Source organism: Lethenteron reissneri, chromosome 39, assembly GCF_015708825.2.
Source record: "Lethenteron reissneri isolate LAM-NWPU_2019-01 chromosome 39, ASM1570882v1, whole genome shotgun sequence".
NCBI lineage: Eukaryota > Metazoa > Chordata > Hyperoartia > Petromyzontiformes > Petromyzontidae > Lethenteron > Lethenteron reissneri.
Genome location: NC_083817.1, coordinates 4,276,092 through 4,299,245, shown reverse-complemented (window position 1 = coordinate 4,299,245; position 23,154 = coordinate 4,276,092). Strand labels below are relative to the sequence as shown.

The 23,154-nt window shown below is 50.7% G+C and overlaps 1 protein-coding gene across 2 annotated transcripts in view; it reads right to left on the bottom strand.

Moving 5' to 3' along the window:
- LOC133351908 (receptor-type tyrosine-protein phosphatase delta-like) overlaps positions 1 to 23,154 on the bottom strand; it is a 440,533-nt gene that overhangs the window by 5,045 nt on the left and 412,334 nt on the right. For both annotated transcript variants that reach the window (XM_061567497.1, XM_061567498.1), the window contains 8 exons: positions 22,831 to 22,950; positions 21,694 to 21,848; positions 13,220 to 13,310; positions 11,383 to 11,577; positions 7,698 to 7,876; positions 4,344 to 4,470; positions 2,524 to 2,649; positions 1,394 to 1,548 (listed from right to left, as the gene is read on the bottom strand). In XM_061567497.1, the coding sequence (XP_061423481.1) occupies positions 1,394 to 1,548; positions 2,524 to 2,649; positions 4,344 to 4,470; positions 7,698 to 7,876; positions 11,383 to 11,577; positions 13,220 to 13,310; positions 21,694 to 21,848; positions 22,831 to 22,950 (1,148 nt within the window). The remainder of the gene's footprint in view (positions 1 to 1,393; positions 1,549 to 2,523; positions 2,650 to 4,343; positions 4,471 to 7,697; positions 7,877 to 11,382; positions 11,578 to 13,219; positions 13,311 to 21,693; positions 21,849 to 22,830; positions 22,951 to 23,154) is intronic.

The window sequence follows — 23,154 nt, the reverse complement described above, 5'->3', positions numbered from 1 at the left end:
CACGACAGACCCGTCCCTCAACCGCGCCACCATCGACGTCGACGTCGTCGCCATCGTCATTGTCGTTGTCGTCATTGTCGTTATCATCATCGTCAAAAATCATCATCGTGTGTAACCATCGTCGTCATCATCGTCGTTGTCAGCGATCATCATCTTTGTCATCAATCATCATCTTCGCAATCATCGTTGTCGTCATCATCATCGTGTGTCACCATCATCATGATAGTCATCATCGCCACCATCGTCATCAAAATCGTCATCGTCACCATCGTCATTGTCGTTATCATCATCGTCATAAATCATCATCATCGTGTGTAACCATCGTCGTCATCAATCATAATCTTTATCATCAATCATCATCGTCGCAATCATCATCGTCGTCATCATTATCATCGTGTGTCACCATCATCATGATAGTCATCATCGCCATCATCGCCGTCGTCATCGCCATCATCGCCGTCGTTATCCAGCCATGGAACAAAGACGGTCACGGCATCGCGTGCGTTCAGATGCTTCCTGGAACGTTCTTCCATCTGATATTAGGAAGGTACTGGAGCTAGGCACTTTTGCATCAGGACTGATTAACTACTTTCTTTACAACTGATTATTGTGTTTAATTTGTTGTCCTTTCCCCACAACTCCGATTATCATGTTTGGCTTTGCACGGTGCGAAAGAAGTTCTAGATACAGCATCATCGTAGTCTACTGCACATCATCGTCACCAGCAACTGCAGCAGCGTTACCAAAATCATTATCGGCAAAAGCAGCAGCAGTGACATCATCATCATCATGATCGATATGATCAATGGATGTGCATGTCCAGTGTTAAAAACCAATACACCCTACAGCAACATCCCTTTGGAGGTGGGGTATAAATAATAAATCATATTTATGATGAGGGGTGGAATGTGATCATGAAGATCATCAGTAGCAGCAGCAGCCTCAGCAGTAGCAGCGGTGTTGCCAGCACCAAGCTTTATTTACAAAGGCAGGGCCTCAACTTGAGGGCCCATCTATTCCCAGGGTATTTTGGCCCCCTTTTCCACGTTGGCCAGATATCTTGTAAGAGGTCAGAGAAGCCACCCATTACCGATTCACACGCAACATGCCGATGGACTTAACTGCTTCGGACCCAATGACATTGCTGGGTGGACAGTGGTGGTGTTGGTTGTGAGGGGTGGGTGGGGGTGGGCGAGTTAAAACAAAAACTTGCACCCTCCTTTCAACCGCTGCGCTGAGAGATCGATTTGAACCGGCGAGACCCTCTGGATTGCAAGTCCACTGCGCCTAACCCATTACAACCAGGTGCGGTATGAATAATAAATGACGGTGGTGATGATGAACAGTGGGCCCGGGGGGGGAGGGGGGGGAGAGACCGGTCGCGAGCGGTCACCTGCAGTGCACGGTGATGGGCCCATCCTGGCCAAACTGCTCCTTGGTCTTGTGCACCTGGCCGATAAAGTCGATGAAGCCCTCGCCCGACTTGGGCACGCCCTGCTCGGGCCAGTCCGTGAACTGGAACTGACGCACGGTACGTGACTGTCCGTCCTGGTAGCGGGGGGGGGGGTAAGGGTGGGATGGGGGAATGAAGAGATGGATCCCAGGTTTCTGCGGCGAAGCAAGGGGTGTGACCGTGGCTTTTACGTGAATAAAAATTGTTTTTTTTCCTACACTCGCAAAAATGTGTTTGCGTGAGTTGACTAACTTGTAACCAGTTAGTGTATTACATTAAAGCCAATCATTCATGCTTACATTAAGAGTAATTTTTATTTTGCGTTTAATTCATTGTCCTTCCCACGCACATCCGCTTAGCACGGTTGGCTATGTGTGATGCGAAATTTTAGCTTTCAATCATGAAACAAAAAAATGACATGAAATTCCAAAACCGTCCACAAAAATAATAATACGTTTTAAAATTCTAATTACGACCATAAGTAGTGACAATATCATCACATCGCTGTGGAGAAGGAGTGAGGGCGCGAGTAACTAATTACACGCTTTGCAAGAATACGCCGTTGACTCTGTCACCACCAGTGGGATGTGTCCTCATGGCTCAATAAAACAATAGCAACTGACATCGAGAAAGTGGGTACCTCCTCCCTTGGCAAAGCAAACTGCGAAATGATAACCACTGCCTTTGAAAGGAAAGCCTTCTGGGGAATTCATAAAAATGTCTTGGAAGGAGCAATGCAATCATTCGGGTAGTCCTGGAAGGAATAGACACGTTCAAATAATCCAGGCTTACTGAGTCAGGTCAAGTAGAGGAAACTGCAGAGAGTGACCGTTCTTCCTGGTCGCATGTCTGAAATATTGCAAAGGACGGTGGCTGGAGGGAGCATTGGAAGGTGCCAGAATCCGAATGGACATCAAACATCAATGACAGGACGGGAACGGAAGCCGCCTCGGTTGCAAGACCCAACGACGGACAGAGAGAAGCGGAAAAGACCACCCCGCTTGAAGGCAACGGTCGTGGCTCCAACGGCCCAAAACGGCGAAGCGGTCGAGAAGGAACGACGAACTCACCCTGGCGTCGGTGACCTTGAACTCGCGCAGGACGTACTGCGGCATGTTGTACTCGGCCATGGGGTCCACCACGAAGTACTGGTAGCGCGCCGAGCGCTCCGCCGGCCAGTACTGGTGGCACTTCTCCTACGGGCAGGAGGTGGGGGGTGGTGGGGGCACGGCAGGGTGACATGCTGCACTCACACCTTGTAGATTTGAAGCTTTCGTGACTGCAAGGATTGATACTCTTAGTTCTTTCGGTAAAGTCACGTGGGTAAAAAATGAAATAAAAATTAAAAAAAATAAAACAATGAAAATCATTGTTTTATTTTTATTAATTAAATAAAAGAATGAAAATCATTGTTTTATTTTTATTAATTTTTATTTCATTTTTTACCTACGTGACTTTACCGAAAGAACTAAGAGTATGCACTCACACCTTAATTTGCACCCATTTAAACTTAAACATTTTATTTTTTATTTCACCAGGTAATACGAACCCGCCGGATAAACTCATTGATGGCGCACAGACAGCAGGGAAGGGATCTTTGCGATCTTAAATTATGAACTAAACTAGATTTACTTTACCAGGTAAGGCCCACTGAGCTCTATAGCTCGTGTTCAGAAGCGACCTGGCCACAAATGATTGCTCAACAAAGGGGCTCACCACGTGGACATTTATAGTAGCCAAATACTTGAAGCGCATGTTTCTAAATGTGTAGGGAAAAACAGGAGGACCCGGAGGTCAGGATTGAACCCACGACCTCTTGCATTCCAGGCAAGGCAAATAACATCTCGCCACTGTGGCTTCATTTTATCACGGCTGGCTACGTAGAGTATTTACAAGGTTCAACAGACATTCATACAGAATTTGTGGTTCAGTTGGGTGGCATGCGTGTCCGTGTGTCCGTGTGCGGTGAATACTTGTGGATGGTGTGTTTTACCACTGGCACTTTTTACACCTAATCTTGCACCTTTTTTATTCCTTACTTCGCTCAAAACTTTTAAAAGATACATTTTTAAAATCATATAATTTCTTACCTTTTTTTTATTTATTCATTTGAATTCTTCATACGTTTTTCTCTCTTACGTCTTTCACGGAAACGGTGTGTGTTTTTTTATTGATGAAACCCGACGAAAGAGCTTCTGAACTCACAGGGTACTTCAAAATAAACCGAAACTAAACTTGTGCAGCTGCGCGGGTCTCCAGGTACGTGGACCGCGGTTGGCTGAGGTGAGACGCTGCATCCTTTAATCACAGTTCGCTAAGCGAAGGACCTAAAAAAGGCCAAACCACCGAGTGGCCAGCGACACAGACGCAGACGTTTGACTTGCAGCTGGAAACATTCGGCGAGTCATGGGGCTCCCTTTCCTGCAGGTTTACAGCCCCCCGAGCTGGAGTCGGCAGAGGTTACAAAAAATGACGGCTGACCAAGCTGAACTGTACGGAAACTTGAAGGAAACAACAGAATAGAGAAATCAACATTACCAAAAGGAAAGGTTAAATTAGACGTTTTGAATTCACAGTTGTTTAATCGTGGTTGCAAAACACGGTTGCACGTCAACAGTTGATGTAGATGACAAAACATTGTCCGCCAGTTTACACGGGTCTGCGTGTGTCTGTGTGCGTGAGGGTGTGCATGCGGCTGTCTTTTGGACGTGTCATCTCAGTCAGTCAACCCGTGGCACCTGGGGTCTGTCCCGTGACCGCCTGCCAGCAGGCGTTCGACAATTCGCGTGGCCTTAAAGCGCACAGAGCCTGGCACAAGCGCCGTGGTGACGTCACCGCCACGTAGTGGAGAATGGCGGTTGTTGTTGTGCGTGCGTGTGTGTGTCCGTACCCGTCCCATCTCTCTAAGCTTAGTCAGCATGACCACGATGGTGGAGTTCTGCTCCCAAAGCATCCTCCAGAAGTCCTCCGTCGTTTCAGGGAGAGGACCTTGTGTGGCGATGTATGCGCCCTGTTGCCTGTGGGATTCAACACCCGGAGACAAACACATAGACAGATGAACGTCCGTCTCATCACTCTGTAACATTCATCAACGTCAGTCTGGAAAGCCCATAGGCAAATAAATGTAATTATTTTGTGTTATACATACTTTGTATTTATTTATTTCGGCCTTTGCAGCTATGGGGGGGGGGGCTTGTAGAGTTGCCACATCTGAGGTGCCAAAATCCGGGACATATTATGGCAAGGGAAATATCTCACAACATGGGAAGATGGGAAAACTGCAGGTTAAACATTGTCTAGTCTTATGTGCTGTATTATTAACTGACAAAAAAAATTGTGCTTGAATTGTTCTGGGAAGACGTGTAGATTTCCCAGGACAGCCATCGAGAAAAGAGGACATTATCAGGATAGCCAGGACAGGTGGCAACCGTAGAGACCTGCCCAAGAGAGGCAAAGTTGCTGGCATTTCAGTACGGTGCATTACACGCTATGCAACTGCTCCCCACACGCGCACACAAACACATAGACAAAGATCCCCCGTATAGCCTTCTACAAGATTGTGAAGCACCCACGAGCACCTATGAAGGCCAGCAAGGGGCACGAAGGGGTGGTGTGGCCAGAACCACACCTGTCCACCTCTGTCAGCCCGTGGCGATGTTCACACACCACACTAGTTACTCATTTAAAGACAAGATCCCCCAGTATAGCCTTTAACAGACTGCTGGGGTAAGTGCTGTTAGCGAGCACATATCAAGCCTGGCACGGCACACGAGGGGGTGGGTGGCCAGTTCACGCCCGGCCGCCTTTGTCTCCCCAGTGGCGATGTTTACACACTGCATCAGGTACTCATTTGAGGCTGAGTCGACCTAGGGGAGGCCCAGGAGCAGTTCAAACAATCGTCACTGGTGTTGACCGTGAGCGGGAATCGAACTCGGGATGCCAGGTTCGAAGCGCGGCAAGCGAACCGCGGCACTACCGCTCCCCACAAGCAAACACGTGCGTACGTGCACGCACACACACATGAGCACAGGGTCCGTAAAAATTACAGAACTAACATCTCCACAAAGATAAGTGTGCAGACAAGTGTTCAGCATCGTGCGATTACCAAGGTGCTTGTAAGTCACGACGTTTTATCTCGCCAGGCTGAGAGCATGCGTAACAGTCGAATCTTTCATGACTCGCGTATCACCACCACAAGAGCTAAAAAAAACAACCATACCACCCACCGCAAAAAAAAAAACCCGCTAGAAATTTCACAAACATTAGTTGCCAACCCGTGCGATGTAATTTCTTAAAGACCGACCAACATCACCTCCCCACAAAGTGCCCCTGTGGTGGAGCTTTCACAAAAAGCCACTTTTACAAAGCAGTAATCACAATATCATCAGCAGCAGGAGCCAAGTTTCAATTACAGATCTTTCCTAGGCAAAGAAACTGGCTATTATAAATAGCCGGCATTGCCGGATGCCTTTTTACGGAGAAAACACAATAAACTTTGCGTGAACAAAGGTGTGTTTGCACACTTTAACCCTTCTATTGAGGCTGGATGAGCATAAACTAGCACCCAGGCTGCCCTTGACCTTCAAAAAGTCCATAAACAACTCCACTTTGAGCAATGGAAAAAAAACACAGCACCTCGCGACCTGTAAAGAGCCATTGTGTAATATAATGGACCGGTTTTGTTGTTGTTGTTGTTGTACACCACATATCACCAACAAGCCCAGGCTTGTTTTTATATACGCTCGTATAGGTGGGAGGGGGGGGCATTCATGGAAAGATGCATTTACGTTGCTCACAGTACGCTGCGGTACAATTTAAATTTATACACCGTTGTAAAAATGTGACCGCATCTCGAAATGCCCTGCCGAAGAAACAGACAGCGTATTTCTTTTATAGAGAGGCAAAGGAAGTAAGTCATAGGCAGTGGGGGGGGGGGGAACGAAATTGTATTTCTTGAGCCTAGACTTGAACAGGGGACAGGAAGTCTGCCGCACAGATGGCTGGGGGAATGGAAGGTTCCAGACTGTGGGTGCACAGAGGAGAATGAGCAACCTCCCCCACAGAGCAACGGCTAACTCGGGGGCCTTGATATAAATGTACGCATGTTGAACTTACTTCAAACCGTACGTAGCCAACCGTGCTAATCGAAGGTGCGGGGGAAGGACAACAAGAAAGGATTGATTGCTGGAGCGGAGAGTGTGCGGAGGGGAATAGAGTGAAATGGGGTGCGAGAGGTAGGCAGGGGAAAGTCCATGGAGGATCTTAAAGATTGGTGAATGTGATCTTGAAGTTGATCTGCTACTGGATCTGGAAGCGGTGGAGGGTTGGGAGACATTGGGGTGAAGGGGGGCTGGCTTCCTGGAGGAAGTGAGAGTGCACGGAAGGGAGTTGGCCGAAATGCCGGAGAGACAAGATGCTTGAGCAGAATTGGTCGGGGAGGGGGCTCTGATTCTTAGTGGGGGGGTGGGGGGGGCACTCTTATCTGCGCTTGCTTCTTCACGGCTCTGGGTGATGAGAGACCAATCAGAGTCAGGAGGTCAAGGGCTCTGTGTCCTCTGCTGCCTTTGCTCATTAGATCTGACCTTAGGTACATGAGCATATGATATTTCATTGGCTGCATATAAGAACAGTGAGAATACTTAATGTACTCAATGTACTTATGATTTCATAGATAAGCAGACTATGTCGCCTTCATACAAATTTTTTATAAAAGTATTTCCTACACAACCCATTGGCCTAATGGTCTTTTGGGAGTGCATAATTGCAGCGGCATTGATGCTGTGCATGCATACTCTGGGCTGGTCTTGACACACTGCGTCTCATCAGCAGAGCCAAGCTTGCTTCAATCGGTGCCTGGTGAACCGCTAGATGTTACAGGCAAGGATCCTCGCCTGAAAATACGGGTCCTAGTTTGCACGCAAAAACTACACAGTAATAATCGTTACTTGACATACGAAACAAAATAGATTAAAACAGATAAGTGGACATCACGTCTCTCCCTTTTCTGTTATCTCTTCTTCTTTAGGCGGAGGGACAGATGGAAGGAGGACGTAATCGCCCTGCTCATCCATTCTTCCGAACACATTCTCGACATAACGACGCCGGTGGCAATTCCACTTGAGATTTGAATCGTCTCCGATTGCCACAGTTGGCTACGTTACGGTGAGCGGAGAAGTTCAGCACACGTACATACGTTACAGCAAGTTCTAATCCCCAGGTGTGAGATCGAGAGGGGCACACCCACCGGTATCCGTCGATGTAGCTGGCGTTGATGTAGTCGGAGCCCTCGAGGCCACGGATGGGCTGCAGTGCGACGCGCGTGCTCTCGTACGGCATCACGTTCACCAGCCGGTTCTTGAACTTGTTGCATGGCAGGTTGGCCGTGATGAACCGCGACGTCTGCATCTTGGTGTTGGACAAACGCTGCGCGACGGCGGGGGGAGGAACGGGTGAGGAGGATTCGCGTGCCCCGCGCTGACAAAATGCCTCGACAACTCAAAGCGCCCTCGACCTCATCTCAAACAATGAAATTCCCTGCTGCTTTTTTGTGTGTTTAGTTTGTTGTCCTTCCCCCGCACCTCTGATTTGCACGGTTGGAGGAAGAAGTTCAACATACATACAAGGTGACACCTCCGGTGACAGCTGTCCCTGTGCGACACGAAATCATCTGCAGCAGCACCGGCCTGAAAAGTTGAAATTAGTTTGCCAGAAGTGGGCCGATGTTGCCACCTGGGTTGTTTACTCTCCCAATAGAGCAGTTTGTGAGTAATTGATCAAATGTGGCCCCATTGGGACGATGAAGGGCGGGCGCACGTGGCTTATCCTTTACCACAATGGGATCTTCGACGTCCACCGTGATACAGACGTTAATACAGGTGCTTCAAAAATTTGCAACAATACCACGAGAAATGTGCCTTCGGGCTCTGGAGACCACGTGTTGACAATGATGGCGAACAAGTGGAGACTCTTTGACTTTCTCAAGCTATTAACATTACATTTGTAATCATGTTACAGTGTATTATCCGTCCTTTGTCCATTAAAACTGATAGCCCCCATGTAAGTGTTAACAATCTTTTGAAGCACACTGTACACCTGTCGTGCCAACTTGTGGTCCATCGCTCGGTTGAGAAACTGAGCGAGAGAGCGTTGCACATCTCACGCGCACGCTCGGGGCATGGAGCGAGCGCCGCTATCCTGTCGGATTGGAACAACGAGAAGATGGCGTGACCACCCACCGTGCCTGGCTGCTGTCGCCTCCCCAGTGCCGATGTCTACACACTGCACCGGTTACTCATTTAAAGGCTTAGTCGGCCCATGTGACGCCCTTAGAGGGGGCTCCGATACCACTTGCCACTAATCGATCATCACGGCTTGCAATCAAACTCAGGTTACCGAGACGTGAGCACGGTCTATAACTCACGGGCGCACATTATGATATTTGCGTAAGACTACCCCTGCCTGAATGAGGCTCTGCTAGCATCCCATCAGCTTGCCGAGCAAGATGATTAGCAATTGTTGCCAGGACGTTTTCGGGTGCACTATTCAAGGGAATGCCCCAGAAGTTGTTATTTTATACAGAGTAAAATAAAAAATATCCCCCATATAGCCTTTACCAGATTGCTGGAGCAAGTGCGGTTAGTGAGCACCGATTAAGGCCGGCCGCCTTTATCTCCCCAGTGCTGATGTTTACACACTGCTCCAGGTACTCCTTTGAGGCTAAGTTGAACTCGCGGAGACCCAGGACAGGTTCGAATATCCGCCAATGTTATTGGTCGTGAGCAGGGATTGAACTGGGCTCGGCGGGTTCGTAGCATAGTACGCTAACCACTACACTACCTCTTCCAACTCAAATGCGCACACTCTCTCACGCTCAAAGACAAACACACATGCACGTTTATACACAAACACGGAATCGCACAACAACAACAACCGCCATTCGCCACTAAGTGGCGGTGACGTCACCACGACGCTTGTGCCAGGCTATGTGCACGTTGAGGCCACGTGAAGTGTCGAACGCTGTCAAACTAGAGCCGGTCATGAGCACACTGCCCAGGTATGGGTAACTCTCCACTCTCTCCACAATTGCCCTGTCACCAATGGGGAGTTGTGGCGGTGGAGTGTCCGATGGTAAAAAATACCCAAGCAGGTGCTTAGTTATTGTGGGGCTGATGGTAAGTCCCCATCTCTTAGTGGCAAGCTCCAGGTTCAGCAGCAGCGCCTCCAACTCCTCCTCTGAGTGAGCAGCAATTACCAGATCATCGGCATACATAACATGGTTGAGCAATAGGGAGCCATCCCTTGACCGCACCCGGGCATCGATCAGCCTCCCATTGTATCTGTACCAGATGGAAATTCCTCCGGCACAGCGATTGAAGGCTTCACGAACTACGTGGTCGAAAAATAGATGTTAAATAATCTCACACGCACAAACACACACACCCACACACTCACACACTCTCACACACACTCACGCATTCTCACACGCACTCGCACACACTTGCGCCTGAGCTTGTCGCATATCAAGGCGTGGATCCGATTCATCCGCCACGGGATTTGCAAATTACCCACGGCAGCTGCGGATTGCGATTTTAATCCAAATCTAACGCAATTTAAATATCTTCTTCTTCTTCTCATGCGGCTCGATTGCATGAACCCAACACGGTGACTGTGGGAGGCACGAGACGGATTATCCTGCCGCCCTCACACGCGGGGCGCACTCAGCGGCCCACGCCGCTCACACCCCGCGATTGCGTCGCAGCTCCACTCACGCTCTCGAGGCGAACGGCGTAACACAAAAAAAGTTCGCAGGCGCGCGCGCTCGCTCGCTCGCTCGCGTAAACACGGGCGAGGGGTTGGCGACGCTGCCCGGCCGTTGGCGCGTTCGTGCCGCTCGTTTTGCTGCAGAGGTTTCGCGGCTCCCAATCCAGCGGACCCGCCCTGGTTATGAACGCGGTTCCGCGCGCGACAACCCGCAATGAGACCGCTGCAATGCGCCGTCCCCTTCACCCGCGGCGCGACGTGCAAGAACAGGCCACTGTGTGCCATTTTCAGGAAAATTACACCGTGATTTTAATTTATTCGTAGGCAGCAAACCTCGCATCCCTATTCGGCAGACGAATATGCCCCAAGGCACTCTTGCAAACGAGACTCATCCTGGTGTCTGGAGTTCTCAAACTGGTTACATAAAATAAACTTGAAACTAATTACTTCCGAGGCCACCTCGTCTGTCTGCTGCGATGAGTCATGCCGTTTCGTGGCTACTCATTGCAGTCAGCATGGAACACGGGGCTAGTCATACGTCTGCCCCACCTTTATCACGCCGGTGTCAAGAGTTACCGCTCGGGGTGGAATCACAATAATGACAATGCCTACAATTTCAAGCAACCAATGGAAGAATGGTGCATCTGCTCATCGCTTAATGTTGACTCTGGAGCTCAATAAATGGGAGAAAAAAATCTGCATTTCTGTAGGTCACACGTAACGCGTTCACATGATCGCGACGCTGAGCATGCATATGCTCACAAAAGCACGAAGACATCCCTGTGTAGCCTCTAGCAGACTTTCGGAGCACGTGCTGTTAGCGAGTAGCAGCAGTGCCTATAAAGGCCGGCACAGCACACGAGGGGGTCGGTGGCCAGCACCACGTCTAACCGCCTTTGCCTCCCCAGTGGCGATGTTTACACACCACACCAAGTACTCATGCGAGGCTGAGCCGACCTCGGGGACGATCGGTTCAAATAAGTGTCACTGTTGTTGCCCGTGAGCGGGAATCCGAAATCGCGTCGCCGGGTTCGTAGCGCAGAGCGCCAACCTCCGCCACTCCCGCTCCCCGCACCGACGCGAGCGCAGTGACGCGCGCCCACGCACGCACACTCGTGTTGCCCTCCGCATCTCCCCCCGCCCCCCCCCCCCCCCGGCACGAGACGCACCTTGAACTCGAGCTCCATGCCGGTGGCCGTGTCGCCCGGCTCCACGGTGCCGAGCCGCTGCAGGTGCGCGTAGAGCGAGCGCGCCGGCACCTCGGTGCAGCCCACGGTGGAGGCCTCGAGCAGCGCCTCGTGCACAAACACGTACTGCTCCTCCGTCTGCACCATGTAGTTCCGTTGCGCCCGCATGCACGTCACCTGCACCCACAATGCCGCCACCGCCGCGTTAATCACCGATGCAGCCGTGGGTTCGATCGACTCTGACGCCTGCTGTATATTTCGAGATTGGATGTTCTCCCCGTGGTCCTGTGGATTTCTCTTCGGTTTCTCCGGTTTTTCGCTCCACATTTAGAATGAATGTGCGTTTAGAGTATTTGGCTGCTGTGTATTTCCACATCATGACGAGCCACTTCGTTGAGCTATCCTTTGTGATGGCCAGGCCGCTTCTGCAAAAGAGCTTCATAGTTCAGCAGGACTTACCTGGTAAAATAAAACAAATAAAAAGTTTAGTTTAGTTTAGTGTGTGCCTGTCTTTGTGTGCATCTCCGTGTGTGTCTGTGCACCTGTGGGTCTTAGCTCGTACAAAAAAAATATTGATTTAATTTCGATTTAAATCTTTCGTGACTGCAGGGATTCAGACGCTGTCTCCCCAACAGACCTGGTCTTCACCTGAGGACGGCTGCTTGCGTTGTTGCCGAAACGTCGTGATAATTATTTTATTATGTTTAATTTTTATTATTTTATTACTTCCCTTCTACGTGACTTTAGCGAAAGAACCAAGAAGAATATTGATTTAGTTCATTAATTCTCCACGCTTTTTTGTGCCCGTGTCTGCTCGACGGTGCCGTGCGTTATCAAAGCAGGGCTTGAGTTAAAGGGGCCTTCCTCTAAGCTCCGTCAAGGACACTTCTGTGGGATCGTGATGTGAAAAAAGAATGACCCCCACGGTGGAGTCATTGCGATCCCCAGCAGTGCAGCTTTCCATCATTACCACTACACAGCGGCTTAATTTGCCCATGAATCGCAACGATATGTTAACATGGAAAGCTGCTCTGCAGGAGGCCCCCACGGACTGGTGTTTGAGAAACGCCGCTTTTGTCGTCCCACTCAGGTGGCGGCTCAGCGGCCGAGCGAGGGGCTCGTAATCCGAGTCACGAGAGTTCAAACGCCGGTGCGGATTTGACTGAGGTCACCGAACCTGCTGGGGTCAACGCAATGAGGTTCACCATGTGGCGAAGTTAACCGTGGTTGTCCGATGGATAAAGTGACCCCGTTCGATAGGACAGCGGAATTTCTACCGCTCGTTCAAGGCTGTAAGCAGGAGATGACTACCGCCTCAAATGCGCATTTCACAACAATCACTTTCGCTTTGAGTCGAACATACACCACTCAGATTTCGAACGGCAGCAAAAGCTACCAGACCTCTGGGGAAGCTCCACCAGGAACACCCGGTGAGCTGACAGCCCCCTCCCCCCTCTTTAAAACCCCTCCCACTTTGACACTCAAACATAGTCCCCGCCAACACAGGGGTAGTGGCCTCCCTTGGCTCTTTCTGACATTAATAAATTAATCAAGTCTTCATTTCTATAGCACTATTTCTTGAAATGAATGCCATTCAAAGTGCCGTACAGATATATATATTGAAAAAAAACATTGTCAATAGACTAAATCACAAGAAGAATAAACGCAAATTCCATCCGGGAGTTTGTTCGCGAAGTCACACAACTGTTAAACAGCGGACAAAGTCAGGGCGACACTGGGGACTGCCCCTTCTGAGACCACCGGGGGGGGAGGGGGGGGGCCGCCCCGGGCCGAGCCGGCAGCGTTCGGTTCCCATCACCTGGCCGTAGACGTCGACGGAGCTCTCGGTGCGCATTCGCTCCAGCATCGCGTCCATCACCATGAAGCAGCAGGTCCGGCCCACTCCAGCACTGCACTCCACAGCAACGCAGACAACGACCCCCACGTCAAGCGAGCACCGGTTAAAGCCGTCGCGGCGCATGGTAGGGGGGGGGGTGGGGAGTGGCCGGCACCCAGTTCGGCCGTGTTGATGTTCACGCACCGCACCGGCTCCTCATTATGAGGCGAAGCCCCGGTACTAGTTTTTGGTATCGCTCACCAGGCACACGGCACGGTCTGCGACTGCGTTGCGCACTCACCCGCATTCCACACGCGAATATCAACATTTCGCGGGTGCGATCAACACACACAGCAGTGCAGTACGCATGCACACAAAGACAAAGATCCCTTCCACCCCTGTATGGCCTTGCACTGACTGTTGGGGCAAGTGCTGTTAGTGAGCACCTACAAGAGCCGGCGTGGCACACGGGAGGGTCGGTGACCATCACCATGCCTGACCGCAATTGTGAAAGATGTTTACGCACCGTACCAGGTACTCATTGAAGGCTGAGTCGACCTAGGAGCAGTTCAGATTTTAGTCACTGATGTTGGCCGTGAGTGGGAACCGAACACAGGTCGCTGTGTTGGTAGTGAAGCGTGCTAACCACTGTACCACTGCTCCCCATACGCACACACATGCACGCACACATACACACAAAAGTACAAATGTGTTTGTATTGGGGGTACATCAGGAGACAAAGTTCCCCCCTATAGCCTTAACAGACTGCAGGGGAAAGTGCTGTTAGCGAGCACCTATGAAGGCCGGAAGGGTACACGAGGAAGTGGGTGGCCAACACCACTCCCGACCGCCTTTGTCTCCCCAGTGGCGATGTTTAAACACCACACCAGTTACTCATTTGAGGCTGAGTCGACCTAGGGGAGGTCCATGACCGGTTAAGATAATCGTCACTGGTGTTGGCCGTGAGCGGGAATCGAACCCGGGTCGCCAGGTTCATAGCGTAGCGCGCTAACCGCTACACTACCGCTCCCCAAACACACTCACGCGTACCGGACAAAACATTAAAATAATGACATTCATTGCTAACAAAATCACTATTTAATTTAAAGGGTGTAAAGGTTATGGAGCTAAGAGGTATTGACCATCTCCCATTCAAATTGCAAGCAGTGCCAATACGAGACCTACGCACACTGGCTCAGGTACTGACGAGCGAGCAGATCATTCTCACGGGGTTGGTGGTGGAAAGGTGTAGGCGAGCCCATCACAGGAGCTTCCAGATTACGATTCATCTTTGACACGTGGATGACGAAACGCGGGGCACCGACACAGACGACGAAACAAGAGTTGAAGAGAGTGCAGAGACGCATGGGGAGGAGGTGACACGGAGAGACAGGATGAGGGACACGTGGATTAGGTAATGTACTTGGGTTGGAGGCATCATAGTGACTGTTAAAAAAAATAAACTAAGTGGACTTGTATAAAAGTGTCAACTTCTTTCACACCATACGTGGCCAACCGTGCTAATGGGAGGTGCCGGGGAAGGACAACAAACTAAATACAAAAAATCAGTTCTAACGAAATGAGTTTTCAATCTGGAAACGCATCTCGAGAAGGGACGTATGTATATAAGTTGAACTTCTTTCGCACCGTACGTAGCCAACCGTGCTAATCGGAGGTGCGGGATGACCTTACCACACGTTCAGAGCAATCAACCAAGATCCGTGCACATTTATTAATCTATTTCGGCATGGGAAGAGACACTAATGAAAATGTCATTGATTTAAAAGTGACCCAACCAATGAAAATATCTGCCGTGGGGCCTAACACAAAGTGACAGAAAGTGACACAACCTAAACGACAGCCGCAACATCACATGACCTGCAGTCTGGCGTGCCTGCTTATTACGGGGAGAGAATCACACTCCGACGGGTGTTTTCGGAATGTACCGCGCGTGTTGGTCAGCACAGTGTCCGACGTTTCGCCCTACGTGCCGGGAGCTTGTCCAGGAAACTCACCAGTTCCTGAAGAGTTCCCCGAGAAGCCACTGGCGATTGGAGTAAAACTTCGGACATCGTGCCGAACAACGCACGTTATGACCTAAACCAAAAAATATTATGACGTTGTGATCCTAGTGTTGGTGGTGGTGCCAAGCAACAAACTCCCCCCCGAAAAACTCAACACATTCATCCGATAATACCGTGGCCTTAATAAGTATAGAAAATGTGATGTTTCAGGCAACGGTCCTTCTCCACCAGTGAGGCAAAACACATAAAAACACGTCAGAGACACGTACAGCACCACCGCGAAAACGCACGCTGTCCGTAACGGCACACCGATCGAGGACAATACCTGAAGGGCATCACCACGCTGACTCGTGAGCTTGGCAATGCAACCTCGGCCTCAGCTGAGGGCTGGCAATGAGCCAGGGCCCGCTGGCATCTCACGAATTACAGAAAACAAAATACCTGGCACGGCACCTGCTCCAGAGCAGAAATGGACAAATACTAACACGATAATGAAATAACAAATCGTTGGTGTCTGGATCTGCTCAACACAATAGTGGCTTTACTGATACAATAGCGATGAGAAAGTTCTTCAATAACCCAGGAAAGCCTCCCTGAGTCTGAAAACTGTTTATTTAAAAGGGCGCGGTGCTGTTTTGGCAAATGCCGTGAATCAATGAGAGTGTCTTGGCACTTGGGAGGAACCCGGAGAACTCAGGAAAATCCCACGCACACGAGGGAATAACGCTCAAAGCTCGGTACTTTCAGCTTTCCTTGGTTTGGAAGTTTAACGAACCTCTTGCACGATCCACTCAAGCCTTTTCTAAATTGGAGATGGAAAAATGTTAACTACCTCGCCTGGTATACAGGAGGTCGTGAGTTCGATCCTGACCCTGACGCCTGCTGCTGTATATTTGGAGTTTGCCCGTCTCTCTCTCTCTCCTATCCCCATGGTCGCGTCCTCCGGTATTTCCCTCCACATTTAGAAACATGCGTTTAGAGTATTTGGCTGCTATAAGTTTTCAGCGCGATAAGCCACTCCATTGCGTTATTATTTGTGATGGCCAGGTCGCTTCTGAAAAACGAGCTACATAGCTCAGTGGGCCTTACCTGCGAGGATAAAAAAAAAAGTTAAGTTTCAATTACATTTTTCGTGACGCTGACGTCAAAACCCGAGGCAATGGGCCGCAGCCTGATGCGCACGTTGGTAGGGGGGGGGGGTGGCGGGGGGAACAGTGGCAGTTGGGGGCAGCGTGGGGGGGGGGGGGGTGAAAGGACAGAAGGATGAGGAGGAGCGGAGGTCGCAGAGGTCGTGGAGGTCACGGAGGTCGCACAGCTTGAGTGACGGCAGCTCACTCGGCGTTTGGTCGCGATCCCGCGTCCAATTCGCACGGAGCGTCGTTAGCAGGTGCCCTCCCGCACCGTCCTCGGCGCTTAATGGAGCGTTCTCGCCTGCACGTTTCCCAGGAACGAGGCGGCCCTGAGCAGCGGGTTTCGGCAGGGAGCACGGTTCACCTCAAAGCTGCCCCTCTCTACTCGAGCGTCGGGGTCGCCAAACGCGGTCGGGGTGGGACGAGTCAGGCGTGGGTTCAGGAAATATGAAGGGGAGCCACGAGCAGAGGCAGGTGGTTGGGAGTGCGGTTCCAGATAAGGGTCTGAGCCTCTTCCCAATTTCTCAATTTTTCATCCCGATCGTGCTATCGGCGTCGTGTCACGAGATTAGGAAAAAATTCGGAACTCTCGCAGAGAGCAGTGCAACCCTTCCTGTGAGAGAACATCACACGGAAGCGGATACTGGAGAAGCTACCTCTGAGATTGTAAGGAGAGAGGGGGGGGGGGCATCACTTTCCCATCCGCCTGGCCAAAGCAAGTAAACGTTTGTAGAAATTGATATCTTTCAGTTTCAGGGCTGGGCTTTTAACATTATTAAGCAGATTATTTTTTTCCACAGTGCACAGAATAGAACGCTCATTAATGCGTCGCGCGCTAATGGAAAAATGTATACACAAAAAAAACCGGGGGCACAAGAACACGTGTTCCTTTCATCGCAAAGAGTGATTAAATAACATGCTTTCGTACAAAACTACAATGGCCCGTGCCTCTGAGCGGTCATATTTTTGCAACAAAGAATTATTTTTTTCAAAGGGAGGGGAGAGTGGGAGAGTGGAGCGGGGGGGGGGGGGGGCTACGCGCTCATCTGCCGACTCCGCACGCCGTTCGCCAGCGTAACAGCCCAAATTGTTTCCTCGCAGCAGCAGCTGCGAACGCACGACGCGGCGGTGCAAGCGGCGAGCCGTAATTAAACGTGTAAATCGTAATTGAACCGTTACTTATTGCGATTATCTGATTAATACGTCGGGGAGATTTAAATCAATTAATTGTTTAGGTATTTTGCACCTCCGCTCCATTTAACTCGCACTGCCGGGGGTCTCCGTGTAACGCTGCGGGGGTTCCACTCGGTCCCGTTACCCTTAAGGACCTCTTGCTCGTTCTCCTTGATGAATGCCCTCAATTTGCCTTCGAAGCGTTCCGTGTGTTTGTGGTGTTTTTTTGGGGGGAGGGGGGGTCTTTTAAAACGTCCTGACGGGGGTTGGGGTAGTGATAGGGGTTGGGGTAGTGATAGGGGTTGGGGTAGTGATAGGGGTCTGGGTGGTGATAGGGGTTGGGGTAGTGATAGGGGTCTGGGTGGTGATAGGGGTTGGGGTAGTGATAGGGGTCTGGGTGGTGATAGGGGTTGGGGTAATGATAGGGGTAGTGATAGGGGTATGGGTGGTGATAGGGGTTGCGGTAGCCCATGTCGTAGCTGGGGGAAGTGGGCAGGGAGTAGCAGCAGGCTGGGCAAGGGAGAAGAGATGGGAGTTGTTTTAAGGGAGGAACAGAAGCCCCCCCCTACCACCCCCAAATAAATGTTGACGAAATGTCATTATTCCCAGCCCGTGAAATTATTCGAGAATGGTAATGAAAATGTTTACTTATTTTTGCATTTTGCTCACACCATTTTCCGACGTGTAACATTTAGCCACTAATTAAACACGCTTAGCATTCATTGTAACTGGCGAATTGTTATGCACGCAAATTTCCACGCAAGCATCGTCAGCATTAATAATTGACATTACACCTGGAGCACACAGACATGATCTGTGTTTGTTTCTCTCCTTCCTCGCGACTCGATGAATTTTCACAATTCAAGGGCCGAAGCTCCACATTCATTTGGTTCCATTGTGGGGAACTCGCACCTTTGAACCCATGGCACACACAATATGGGAAAGGGAGTGGAGGTAAGGATGTAACAAAATGGGTAAAAGGAATGTGGGAGATAAGGGGAAAATATGTCAAATAAATAGAGAAACTGGAGCCACAGGTCAGGAGAGGGAGAGGATGGGCAGGAAGAGGCTGCATAAGGGCCTCGACGCTGCACGGAGCGGCATCTGTTTTCACAGTGGGCGGGAAGAATTCCCAGTGGGAGTGGCCACACAGAAGTCACGTGATTCACGGGAGACTTGAACTGATTTTGATAGAGAGCAAGATCTTAAGATGTAGCACCCCTCATGGCTGCCCGGATGACGTGGAACTAATTAGAGGCCACAAATAGAAAACAACAGATTGTCGCGTGCACGTTTAAATTAATCCATCGCGAAGCGTAAAGATCAATATTTTATCGGTTAATTAACGTACCGTTAGGCTCTGCATGAAACGTTGACAGAACGGCATGGAGCTAACGTTAACTAAATCAGTGTCGAGTTTGGATGAAGCATAATGCATTATACCTCAAGTGCAATTCGATTAATTTATCATCTTTCTAAACAACCACGAGAGGCTTAACAATAAATCATTATTATAATGAAAGTAAAAAAGCAACCCTTTACGATGTGCACTGACTTTAACAAAATTGCAGGCAACACTCTTCAGAGGCGGCAGAGCCTCCAAAACAATCATCGCTGTCTCTACAAACAAATGAAGGCGAGACGATTAGAATAACATTCAGAAAAAATCGTATGCGAGCATGACGGGAAACTGAAATTTTAACGAAATGACGTTTCTATTTATTTTAAATAATTAATTATCGTTCCCACCATCACCGCCGTCCATAAATATTTTCACGGTCCATCTCACGAGTCGGTGAAAACAAACGAACGATAAACCACAACTGATTGTCAGACGTGGCTCGATGGGACGAAACGGCCCGTGTCTTGGGCAAGGTTACAGCTATCCGAGTTCTAACCGCGACATCTATAAAACACCGTTGGGCGAAAGAGCCGAGGCAATTAATAGCGGTTTACAGGTAACGGCGCACGCTGTCGGGGGTTGGCGCTGTTTATATTCGTGAAAAGCGGTGGGTGGAAACCACTCCACCACCCCGCGCCCAGAACACGTAAATAAGCGCCGCAATTCCTTTCCGCAGAAATGTACTTGACTCCCGCTTAAGTGCACACTTAAAAAATGTTGTTGCATGTCTGTAAAAAAAAACGACAAGAAACAACTTGTAAAAATGATTTTTTTTTTATTCTTGGAAATTACTTCGTTTGATAGTGCAATTAGGCCGGCTCATTAATGCATGAATGATTGCCGTAATTAAGGCAACGCTAATGGGTGCAATTTATTGGGAGAGGGGGGGGGGAAGCTGGGAGTGCCGCCACGGTCCGGACCGCACGGGGCGGCCCCGTACCGCCGATTACCCATTCCACGCTACGACGGACGACCCCTCATTACTTCTTCGCGAGCGGCCCCTTTTATGGCAACGGGCAACGCAGCCAAGCGGATGGATAAAGCGCGGCGCCCGCAAAGTGGTTCGCGTCTATCTTGCAAGACCCGGACGCCGTTGCTGTTATCTAAATAAAAGAATAAAAAAAAAACTTTCTTTGAAGAAATGCCACTTCACAGAACAGAGTCGAAGGGCTTCATCGAATTGGGGCACGCAGATGCCAGGACTTACGCCCGAAGGGGGGGAGGGGGGGTGCTTACCTATGCAGCACGGTTGGCTACGTACGGTGCGAAAGAAGTTCCACATGCATGCACACGCAATACACACATAGGTTATTCCCACGAAGGTAAAGTGACGAATTCAGCTCGCGCACGGATGGATTTTTTTGTATCACAAGACGATGAGAGAGCTAGGCGATGGCGTGGGGAGGCATCATCCAACGGTGGATAAATCATTGCTGCTGCTACCGATGGCGATGTCAGCCCCCACAAAGCCGCATTTCTGTGTTGACTCTTGCGGACGAGTATTGATGACGACAATTACACCGTCGCATTCACAACCTCTTTGCGTGAATAAATTCAAACACGCGTAAAGCCTCCATCAATTGACGAGACCAAGTACACATCGGAAGTCCACTGACATTTTCTTTGCCGCATGCCAATGAAGTTGACGCGAGAGACGCTGCATTGGGATGCTGTTGTTTTCTTTTCCCCCCCAACACAAATGGCCACACCACAGCCCCACACCTGCAACACTCGTGGCAAACTCCTGGTCACCTCGCATCCCAGGACTAACTGATTTCCTCCCCCCCCCCCCCGTCTCTCTTCAGCTTCTGAGATCCATTGAGCTGGGGGCGATTTGGCTGTAGGATCTTTGTACTTACCGCAGCCTCTGCACCACGTGACGCGTTCATCGCGTATTGTTACCGAGTTTGGGGGGGGGGGGATGGGGACATCGACCAAAGTCGGCTTCAACGTTGGCGATGTCGTTGTGCGTGACCTTGACATTCAAACGACGCTGACCTTGACCACCCCAAATCCTCCAACGCCAGGACGCTTCTTCTTTAAGAAGCGGTGGTTAGCCTTGTCTTGGGTTATCGGCAAGGCGAGGACTATCATCAAAGCAGACCCCTACGCCTCCCCTAGTACGCCGACTGGGTCGACTGCACCTGACCGTGCTGAAGGTACGTGGAGCACACATGCGTATAGACACAAAGACAAAGATCCCTGTGCAGCCTTAACAGACTGCTGGGGGCAAGTGCTGTTGGTGAGCACCTATTAAGGCCGGCACGGTGCATAGGGGGTGGGTGGCTAGCACCACGTCTGACCGCCTTTGTCTCCCTAATGGCGATGTTTACACACCGCACCAGGTACTCAATTGCGGCCAAGTCGACCTAGGGAAGGACCGGACCGATACGGATCATTTAATCGTCACTGGTGTTGGCAGTGAGCGGGAATCGAACTCGGGTTGCCAGGTTCACAGCGCAGCGTAGCGTTAACCGCCACACTACTGCTCAACGCACGCACACATGCTATCGCTGGGCCACGTAAGTGCCCATACGACGCAAAACCAACATCCGTCATTGTTGCTCTATGCGTACGACCTGGACACTGGTACACACTTCACACGGTGGTTCATGTCGCTCAGCACTTGCTGGCAGGCTGGCTGACTGACTAACTGGCCGACCAATTCGCTGCCTAATTGGCTGGCCGATTGGCCGGCCGGGCAGGCGGTCCAGCCGGCTCACTGACCTGCAGTGCACCACCATGGGCCCCACGTCGGGCGGGTTGCAGGCCTTGACGCGCCGCAGGAACGCCAGGAAGGGCGTCGGATACTCGGGGACGCCGTGGTCCGGCCACGCCGTGAACTGGAACTGCCGCACTTCGCGCTTCTCGCTGGAGCCCGTCTGGTGAACCGAGGTGGGGGAGGAGTGGGGGTAGGAGGGGGTGTGCAGGGGTTTAATTAGGTGGGGTGGGGGGAGTTGCAAGGAGGTGGTTCACCTGTGCAGGTGGTTTAAGGTCTGGGGAAATGAGGCATCGGGGATGCGATCGCACTGTTGAATACATCAATGGTGATGCTACGGACAATGACATTTCTTTCATCTTCACCAAGCCTTAAGTCCTTTTCACGAGGGTCCTGAGGAGCGCGCAAAAAAAAAAAACCCCACTAAAATGTTCGCTATCCCCGTCACAGCGGAGGTTAAAAATCCCGTAATGTTATTCCAAACAGGATAAGGCCATGTGTGCCCTGTGTCACGGTCCAACTCGTGACTAATTTGAAAACCACATGGCAACGTTGCCCCAACTGCCAGGCTGGTACCCATCTGTTCTGTAAAGCAAACGGAGACTTGAGGATGCCGCCTTCGTGATAGCGTGCGCGCTATAAGAACGGCATGCATACTAAATGTGCAAAATGTATGTAACGTATGCACGCGTGTATGTACGTATGCACGTGTGCACGTGTGTGGGGAGAGGTGGCGGAGTGGTTAGCGCACTGCGCTATGAACCTGGCGCCCCGAGTTCGATTCAAGCTCACGGCCAACACCAAGTGACGATTATCTGAACTGGTCCTGGGCCTCCTTTAAGTCGACCTAGCCTCAAATGAGTACGTGGTGTGGTGCAAACATCGCAACTGCGGAGACAAAAGCGGTTGTGCGTGGTGTTGGCCACCCACCCGGTCATTTATCTTGCCGGCCTTCATAGGTGCTCGCTAACAGCACTTGCCCGAACGGCCTGTAAATGCTACACGGGGCAATTTTTTTGTTGTTGTGAACGTGCACCTAGCCTGGCACAATCGCCGCGGCGACGTCACCACCGCTTTGTGGCTCACGCCGTTTGTTTCGTTCCCGTTGCCGTTTTGCGCACACCACTGCCACAAAGTGCCCTCACCTTGCCGAGGCTGAAGGTGCGGACGTGATACGTGGCGAGCTCCAGCGAGTCAAGCAGCGACACGTGTATCGTCGCGTACGTCTCCGCCCCGCGGCTCGGCCAGTACTGCTCACACTTCACCTGCAGCCGGACACGGCACGCCGAGTGGTAACATTGACGGAGCCGTCGGTGTTCGCCGCGCAAAAAAACGTGAAACAACGTCACTACACCGGCACGAGGCCCAGGCGCCTAAGGAGAAAGAGGTTTGCAAGCGCGCGTGCCGCTGACGTGCCAGCAAATACAAAAAGCGTCTTGGGTCACACGTCTCGTGTCACCCCGTTCCAA